The sequence below is a fragment of the Capsicum annuum genome, chromosome 10 (assembly GCF_002878395.1).
Source record: "Capsicum annuum cultivar UCD-10X-F1 chromosome 10, UCD10Xv1.1, whole genome shotgun sequence".
NCBI classification, from domain to species: Eukaryota; Viridiplantae; Streptophyta; class Magnoliopsida; order Solanales; family Solanaceae; genus Capsicum; species Capsicum annuum.
The window spans coordinates 209,389,035-209,398,987 of record NC_061120.1 but is presented as its reverse complement, the minus strand read 5'-3'; the positions used below and the strand labels follow the sequence as shown (position 1 = coordinate 209,398,987).

At 35.1% G+C, this 9,953-nt stretch overlaps 1 protein-coding gene across 1 annotated transcript; it reads right to left on the bottom strand.

Moving 5' to 3' along the window:
* Nucleotides 1-3,578: 3,578 nt before the first annotated feature.
* On the bottom strand, nt 3,579-4,211 carry LOC124887889 (cytochrome P450 98A2-like). The gene is made up of 2 exons (XM_047397815.1): nt 4,153-4,211; nt 3,579-4,044 (listed from the first exon to the last, which is right to left on the bottom strand). The coding sequence occupies exons 1-2, from the start codon at nt 4,209-4,211 to the stop codon at nt 3,579-3,581; spliced, it is 525 nt and encodes a 174-aa protein (XP_047253771.1).
* Between the last annotated feature and the right edge of the window lie 5,742 nt (nt 4,212-9,953).

Sequence of the window (9,953 nt, the reverse complement as noted above, 5' to 3'; positions counted from 1 at the left end):
ATGCAAAAACAAAAAATGTTACATATTATTGCTGTAACTTGTAATCTATAGTGGTATTGATAGGTTAAAAATAAATAAATAAAAAGATGTATGTTACATGTTCATTCGACATGTTTGTACAAGTGCAGAGGCAACCTAGGAGTAGGAACATGTAATGGAGTTCTCATGTATGTCACTGTGCCTGGACTTTCCATCATGTCAACATCTTTAACTTCAACACCATTAGGTAGTGACCAAACAAAATGGTGCAACAAATGAGCCAACATGGACGTGACCAAATTAACTGCAAGGTTATTCCTGGACATCAGAGGCGGAGCCGGGATTTCAACTAAGGGGGTTCAATATTCAAAGAAAACTTAATCAAAGGGAGTTCAACACCTACTATAACCACATAAAAAATAATTTTAACCATATATAAATAGTATATTTTTCCGTCGAAGAAAGTTCGGCCGAACACCTAAAGGAGGCTGGCTCCGCCCCTGCTGGACATATACGTCTACCAGCACCAAATGTTAATAACCTATAATCATGAATCCCACACGAATTATAATCGTTAATAAATTATTGATATAAAACCACAACAACTTTATTAAAGTTAAAACTTTATATTAGTGTACATGCTTACCCAAAAAAGGCTAATAACAGTGTCATCACTAAGATCATACTCCTTCTGAAAGTGTAAGTAAAGCATCAACAAAGTGTTGTTTGGTTTCCCCAGTTCTTTTCCTAGCAATTGTGTGTTCTCCCATTATAATTCTTGTAAATGTATCCAAACGTCTGTCTTGTGCCACAAGTGCTGCATTTTCATCTTTAAATACCCAACGTAGCCATGCCACAAATTCTCCCAAATTAGGTTTTCCAGCCATTTTAATACCATTAGTTATAATGGCTTTGATCTCTTCACACCTTGTGCATTAACTTCACCTTTTGAGTTCATAAATCTTTTTCCAAATGTTAACCTTGTTATGTTGTTGAATGCTACTGATCCCAAATGGCCCCTTTGCATAATAACTTTACTAACATTGCCATGCACAAAGACGAATTCAGAATTTAACGATACATTTTTTGTTATGAATCGGACAGTATTAAGCAAATTACAAACAAAAGAAAAATAAGAACACACAGATTTACGTAGAAATTCTTGCGGGAAAAAACCACGGACAGAGGCAGAGGAATTCACTATAATGGAGAAGAGTACAATGAGGAGACGATTTGTGTCAATGACGTGTATATATATATATATCAACCCAAAATTGCCCACTAAACACACTTATATAATACGTGCGTAGAAATAAATCCTAACCCAAAAATATACAGGTCCATACCCGATCCCTACGCTACCACCACAGACCCCACAAAAAATCACAAACATGGATCGCACCATGAAACTTTCAGGGCCGGATCAATAAAATTCGGGTCAGAACTCCCATTATTTACCGCCAAAATATAGCAACAAATTTGTCAAAAAAAAGTTGTTGCTATTTCCATCTCCACCATGTCAAAAAAAATTCCCACCTTTTATGTCTCTAATTTTGTCACCAAAATAAAGGCGTCAATATTTACCGCCAAAATATAGCAACAAATTTTATTTTCTGTCGCTAATCCGTCACTAATTAGGCTACTAATTTTAATTTCATTTATTTAGCGATAAAATTTCTATTTTGTTGCAATTCTATCGTTAATTAGAGACAAAAATGTCCTTGTTGCTAAAAATCCATTGCTAAACACGATTTTTTTTTTTTTTTTTTTGTAGTGTAGAATGATAATTGCTACTAACATTAAATTGGGCCAATGTGTAAATGGGCTACAAAGTTGCATGGGTCATTGGATGCTGCAGATCATTACGCGGATATACTCCCATCTTTTCATCAAAAATGACATAATTTTGACCATTTAAATGTTGACATTTTAAATTAATGTTGAATAAAATTTTGCTAAATTCAAGGTCAGGACCATCTAGTTACGTAGAAAATTTAAAATATAACTTTACATGATAGACTACCCTTTTTTATGTTGTGTTGTTTTAATCATTATTTTTACTTGTATAGTAGTACTAGCTCAAGATGGTTTAAATTAAGGATAAATGACATAAAATAATATCTTAAGTATTTTATATTACTTAAGGATAAATGACATAAAATAATATCTTAAGTATTTTATATTATTTAAAATTTCTTCTCATTAAACTAATTATATAAATTCCTTCTAAATCTCTAAACAAGTTTTTTATTTGATATATAACACATAACTCCTATTTTTAAGTTCTAAATCACGTTGACATTGTTGCAGATAAGGAAAATTCTGTTTTTCTTAGAAAATATGGCTATTAAATCATTAATCATTATGTAAGTAATAAAAGTTAGCAATAAATTCATCTAAAATTAACTCTCTTTGACAAAATTCCAAAAATAAGCCCAAAAAAAAAAAGGTCATTATATCTGCGTTATGGTCATTGGCCGCCGGAAAAATTTCACAAACAACCTCCATTAACGTACTAGTACTTCTTCATAAATCTATTGTTGATATCCGGAATATCATGTAATTAATATAAAAGTTGGGAAAGAGGATAATTAGGTATCAAAGTGTTGAAATTTATGTTGTTTATCCTTAAATTAACTATAGACTGATTTACCCCAATATCCTTTTGACGTAGTTTTTAGATTGGATCGACACCAAATACGGCTAAATTAGAGAAAATCATAAATCTAAGAGACCTTATTATTCAAAATCTCTTATCTTTTAAATAATTCCTTGAAATTCTAAATTTTGTAATGATACATATAAATTAAATCCCCACTTACTTTTACTCCACAATTAATGCATGCAATCTATTTATCTTTGAAGAATTTTTTTTTTCAAATATTTCATCTCATAAAATTTCTCACAAATTATCATCAGTTGATACAACTTTAACATATATTTATTTATAAATATTTGATACATTTAACATATGTTTGACCTATGTAAATTATTTATTTTAGTGTGATATTGAATTTTTAATGATTAATGAGTAATTTTACGAAATGTATCATTGTGATACATCTGAAACCATCCAGATTTATCATTTTCACGTTTTCTGTCTAATTTTACTCCCCGTAATAATTGAATCCATTACTTTCTAAAATAAAAATCTTTTCTGTTTTAAATGTATCACTTATTATATGTATCACGTTATAACATATGTATCACAAATTTAAAAATCCAGGATATAATGTAATTTAATAAATTATTGGGATAAAATATTATAATACTTAAATATACAGGAATGTAGAGAGCCCTGGTAATATATTTGCTTGTCAACTTGCTTAGTGTATGTTGAAACAAGCTAAAAATTAGGATGTCTAAGAGAAACGACGCAAAATATGATGGAATAAACTAACAGAACGAAAGAAGTCAAAGAGGATTCAACACTCGAAGGATAACAAGGTGATATTTATCCGAAAATATAAATGCATTTATCAAGGAAATTAAACAGCACTATTTCATTCACTGTCTTCTACTCATTACATGAAAATAAGAGCTTCTGATATGAATTTTAAACAAACATTAAATGCCCCAAAATGAAAAGAACAAGATTGTTACATATCCACTGGCACACGTTCATACAAATGTGCAGGCAATCTTGGAGTTGGGATAGCTTGTATTGGATTTTTCATGTAAGTAACTGTTCCGGGGCTCTCTGTCAAGTCGATATCCTCTGGGTTAACACCCGCGGAAGGAGACCACGTAAAGTGATGCAACAAATGACCCCACATAGAGGTGACCAAGTTGATAGCAAGTTGTGCACCAGGGCAAATCCGCCTCCCTGCACCAAAAGAAAGTAGCCGATAGTCATGTCCTTTCATGTCAACATCTTCCTCGAGGAAGCGTTCTGGTCTGAACTCCAACGGGTCCTTCCACACTGCTGGATCACGAGCAACAACCCAAACATTCACGTAAACGATGGATTCTTTAGGAATGTCATAACCACCGATTTTGACACTCAGTGGTGGATGTAGAGTAGAAGGTGTGGGTTCCCGGGAACACACACCCTCTACCGTAAGGCTTAAAATTACATAGAAAAATCGTCAAAAGATAAATATTAATAGGTGGGAACCCATAACTAAACCAAGGGATAGCTTAGTGGCAGTAAAGGAGCCCTTGGGAACCCACAAGTTTAAAATTCTGGATCCGCCGCTGTTGACACTGGCGCTCGCCTTGTGTGGATGCATTAAGGGAGTTGGAGGGTGCAACCTTAGAGCCTCTACTAGGAAAATAAAAATGAAGTTTTGATGATGAACACGGTGAATGAAACAGGTTCCACAACAAATTCTATGCAACATAGTCCCCACAAGTGAATCTACTACTGTCGACTGATTAGCATGAATATCCTACAAGGCGGACAGGATGAAACAAGTTCAAATCCAAAAGAGTGAAGGCAATCCAAGTCAAGATAGGAAGGACATCAAGGCAGTCCAATTCAAACTAGGAAACAAGGAAAGGCGGCATAAATTAAAAGACAGAAAAGGCAATCCAATTCAAGTAAGGAAAGGAGATCAACTGAAGGTTTCAATCAGGGTTGCTATAAATACAAGGGAAAAGATCAAAGCACGGCGTGCACAAAGAGATAGTCAACAATCAAACAAACAAGTTCGTCCAGTTGAAGGAGAACCTAATCTATACTTCTTAAGTCATAGATCAGTTGTAATAGGTAGGTTCTTTTAACTGTAACGTGCCATAGTTCTTGTACTCAGTGATCTATAAACTGAGATAGAAGTATTTTTCTTCAAGTTGGGGAACTCGAAGATTTGGAAACACTTATCTTGGGTGAGATTTGTATTTTTGTAGTGATAGAAATTAGAAGTTGTAATTCCTAAGTTACAAGAAGCCTTGTAATTGTTTGATTGTTAAGGCTCAAGAGTTTTAATGAAGTTAGGGTTAAATCCTGTAGAGGTACAGGTCGTGATTTTTTACACCTTTCTTGAAACGGGTGTTTTCTATGTAAAAACACTGTATGCAGCTTTCTCTTCTGCGAAATGCGTTTACTTATCTGTTCCATAGATAGGCAAACAGTAGAATCGAGAAATCAGTAGGACCCATACGTATCAGAGAGAGGTTCTCTTATATAAGGCTAGCACCTAAGAAAAGATCAACATGATGAATTCTCCACCTCCTACTGGTCGCAGTGAAGGATAGTCAACTACTAGACCTCCACTCTTTGATGACACTCACTTTATCTGGTGGAAAGCAAGGATGGAGATGTTCATTCAAGGAGAAGACTATGAGTTATGGGATAGGATCACTGAAGGTTCTACTATTCCAATGAAGTTAGTTGATGGAGAACAGGTCAAAAAGGTGAGAAGTAAGTTTACCCCTAATGACTTGTTGGCCTTGAAGAAAAATGCAAAGGCAAAAAATATCCTGGTTTATGGCTTAGGACCAGCTGAATACAACAGGATATGAACCTGTACTACTAAACAGATTTAGGATGTACTGGTGAATGCTCATGAAGGTACATCGCAGGTAAGAAAATTCCGAATTTCTCTCCTTTTTACTGAGTATGAGGCATTCAAGATGAAGGAGAAAGAATCCCTGCATAAGATGATGACAAGGCTTACCACCTTAATCAATGGACTTACTTTCCCGGGAAAAGTAATTTCTGAGGAAGAACAAGTTGAGAAGGTATTAAAAGTATTACCTAAGTCAAAATAAAATGTTAAGGTAACAGTAATTAGGGAAGCAAACAAGGATCTTGGCATTAAAGGCTTCTGATAGTGATGAAGAAATTGAGCCTGATAAGGAGCAAGTTGCCTTCATAACCAAAAACTTCAGCAAATTCTTTAAGAAGAAAAAAGGAACAGGTGTTAAGAGACGATCTAATGACAATCCAAATGGCTGTTACAAGTGTGGAAACATTGATCATCAGATCAGAGACTGTCCAGTCTAGGAAATAGAATGGAAGAAGGAAAGGGTAGAGAAGGAATCAAAAGAAAAGGCAAAATGGAAAGAACAACATGCATGATAGCTACTTGGGGATCTGATTCATATGAAGATGAAGTTGATGAAACTGCATTTATGGCTTTTGGAGATTCAGACTTAGATGAAGAAGAAAATAATTCTGAGGTAAGTATACTTGATCTTAAAGAAAAACTGCACCTGTTTTCAAAATCGAAACTTATTTCCCTAATGAGTGCCCTGATTGATGATTTCCAAGAGTTAACCTCTGATAAGGATGAATTATTCAACAGTTTTACAAGCCTAAAATTTGATCTCATTGATTTGAAGGCTTACACAGGAACTGTTGACAAAGAAAATAGCTCACTTAAGAAATAGATTGCAAACTAGAAACTTCAAACAATGGTCTTAAATCTAAAGTCCTCAAACCAACTTTAACTGATAATGGGAAAAGGCCCATGAGTAAAGATCAAGAAAACTTTGAACTTGAGGTAATTAGATATAAACAAGAATGCTATGATTTAACTAAAAAAATGAACAAGCTAAATCAAGAACTTTCAACACTAAAACTTGATCTTGAAAGGGAAAATAGGTGGACAAATTCCTCAAGAATTGTTCATAAGCTGGGTGAAAGAATGTACAATGAAACGGCTGGATTGGGATTCCATAAAAATTTTGATGTACCCCAAGATTTGTGTTATATCTGTGGTAACCTTGGACATCCTAATACTAAATGCCCAGTAGCTGTAAAAAGCAGATCCAATAGTCAAAACCTGGCATGGAAAGTTTCTCAGACCAAAAGGAATAAATCCAGTTCTGGTCAGAGAAACAGTTTAAGTTGCATGTTGCCCGCATGGACTAAAAAAAGTTTGATTCATCTTTTCACTCATAAAACAGGACCCAAGTTAGTCTGGGTTCCAAAGTCTAACCATTGATTTATATTGCAGGAGAAAGTGAAAGGAAGCAAAAAACACTGGTACTTAGATAGTGCTTTCTCAAGACACATGATTGGTGATAAGAGAAAGTTTCTTTCGCTCTCCAAAATAGATGGAGGAGGAGTTTCGTTTGGTAATGGAAAAAGGGGAATCATTACTGGAGTAGGGAAGATTGACTCATCTGAATCAAAAGCATTGGAAAATTTCTATCTTGTTGAGGGACTAAAGCACAACCTGCTGAGCATTTCACAGTTGTGTGACAAAGGTAATAAAGTTATTTTTACTGCTGCAGGGGTTAAAGTCAAAAGGATGGACACCAAAGAAGTGGTGCTCACTGCAAAGAGATACATAAATGTATACAAAGCCGATATTATGGCATTACCAGGATCTGAGATGACCTGTCTAAGTGCTATAAAAAATGATCCCCTCCTTTGGCACAGAAGACTTGGCCATACAAGTCTAAAATAATTAAACATACTTTCTTCCAAAGACATGGTATTGGGATTACCCAAAACCAAGTTTAAAAAGAAAAAGTTATGCAATGCATGTGTAAGGGGAAAGCAGGTAAGATCTTTGTTTAAGTCAAAGAACCATGTTAGCACTACCAAGTGTCTTGACCTGGTTCATATGGACTTATGTGGACCCATGAGAGTTCAAAGCAGAGGTGCAAAAAGGTATGTTTTTGTTATTATTGATGATTATTCCAGATTCACATGAACATTGTTTCTATCCTCTAAGGAAGATGCCTTTGGTGCTTTTGAAATCTTCATTAAGAAAATTGAAAAGAAACTGGGCTCTTCTTTAGTTTCCATAAGGTCTGACCATGGTACAGAATTTGAGAATGTAAAATTCTTAGAATTTTGTTCAGCAAATGGTGTAGATCATAAATTCTCAGATCCCAAAACTCCACAATAAAATAGAGTGGTGGAAAGGAAAAATAGAACCCTGGAAGACATGGCAAAAACAGTGATGCCTGCAGCTGACATTGCTTAAAACCTATGGGCTAAGGCAATGATTACTGCTACATACATCATAAATAGATGCATGATCAGGCCTATGTTAGATAAAACTCCCTATGAATTATCAAGAGGAAGAAAGCCAAATATTTCTCACTTTAAAACTTTTAGTTGTAAATGTTTTATTCACAATAAGGAAAGGATAATTTGGGAAAAATTGATGCTAAAAGTGATGAGGGAATCTTTTTAGGATACTCACTTAATAGTAAAGCTTATAGGGTTTTAAACAAATGAACTAACTGTGTTGAAGAAAGCATGCATGTAATCTGTGATGAATCTTGTGTTAAGACTAACCTGCAGGAAGAAAGTGACACTGAGGAACAGGAAATGTCACCCGGTTCATCCACTGGAGCTATCAAACATGGAGACACCTTGATAGGGGGAACTGAAGCTGAAGTCACAATGACAGGGGGAACTGAGCCTCAAAATAGCCCCATTCAGAACATCAGCAGTAATCCTGGAAGCTCACTAGGGTTGATCCTAAAAGGATACAAGTATCAAGGATCATACCCTATTGAGAATGTACTTACTGATATTACATCTGGGATTACCACAAGGAAGAGTTGAATCAGTTTGAGAGAAGCAAAGTATGGCATTTAGTTCCTCTCCCAAAAGATAGATCAGTAATTGGGACTAAGTGGGTCTACAGAAATAAAGTTGATGAGCATGGAACAGTCACAAGAAACAAGGCAAGATTGGTGGTCCGGGGATACAGTCAGGAAGAAAGAATTGACTTTGATAAAACTTTTGCACAGCTAGACTTGAAGCTATAAGACTACTTGTTGTTTTTGCTGCCTACATGGAGTTTATCCTTTATCAGATGGATGTAAAGAGTGAATTCCTAAATGGCATTCTCAAAGAGGAGGTGTATGTTAAAAAACCTCTAGGTTCTGAAAGCAAGAAATTTCCTGATCATGTATACAGATTGAACAAAGCCTTGTATGGATTGAAATAAGCTCCAAGAGCATGGTATGAAAGACTGTCAAAATTCCTATTGGAACATGGTCATACCAGAGGTAAATGACAACACTCTTTTCTTGAAATCAAATGGAAAGAACTTGTTGATTGTACAGATATATATGGATGATATTATTTTTGGCTCAACAAATATGAGTATGATCCATGAATTTGCCAAACTCATGAGTAATGAATTTGAGATGAGCATGACGGGGGAGCTGAATTACTTCTTGGGCCTGAAAATAAAGCAGTCAGCCTCTGGGACAATGATTCACCAACAGAAGTATGCTAAAGAGCTTCTTAAAAGGTTCTCCATGGAGGAAGCAAAAAAGATCAGCACTCCTATTGCCACTGCCACAAAATTAGACTTGGATGAAGTAGGATCAGATATTGAGAAAAAATTGTATAGAGGAATGATTGGCTCATTATTATTTCTCACAGCAAGCAGGCCTGATATTGTGTTCAATGTAGGACTGTGTGCTAGATTCCAAGCAAAACCAAAAGTATCTTATTAAAAATCTGTGAAAAGAATTCTCAGATACTTGAAAGAAACCACTGATCTTAGATTATAGTACCCTAAAGGTGGTAACTTTAGTTTGGTGGGATACTCAGATGCTGATTATGCAGGTTACTTGGTGGACAGGAAAAGTACTACTAGCATGGCATACTTTCTTGAAACATGTTTGATTACATGGTCCACTAAGAAGCAAAATTCAGTAGCCTTGTCAACTACTGAAGCTGAATATATTATTGCAGGTTCCTGTTATGCTTAATTGCAATGGATTAAATAACAATTTAAGGACTTTGGTATTGATGTAGGGTGTGTCCCCATTTTTTGTGATAACACAAGTGCCATAAACATAGCCAAAAATCATGTTCAACATAAAAGAACTAAGCATATTGATATTAGACACCACTTACTTAGAGACAATGTTGAAAAAGGTCTTATGTCAATCATGTTTTGTTCTACTGAGGAATAATTTACTGACATCTTCACTAAGGCCTTGAGTAGAGAACATTTTGAAAAAAATAGGTTAGCCTTGGCGATGATTGAACTTGCATAAGTCTCCCTCAATGCTTGATTAGAATAGGTTGTTTTATAAGTGAATGT

Excerpts from the sequence above, each read along its gene's own strand:
- LOC124887889 (XM_047397815.1), bottom strand. The coding sequence starts at position 4,211 with ATGCATCCACACAAGGCGAGCGCCAGTGTCAACAGCGGCGGATCCAGA. Across the intron at positions 4,045-4,152 it reads GGATCCAGAATTTTAAACTT|CCTTACGGTAGAGGGTGTGT; the intron begins GTGGGTTCCCAA and ends TGTAATTTTAAG.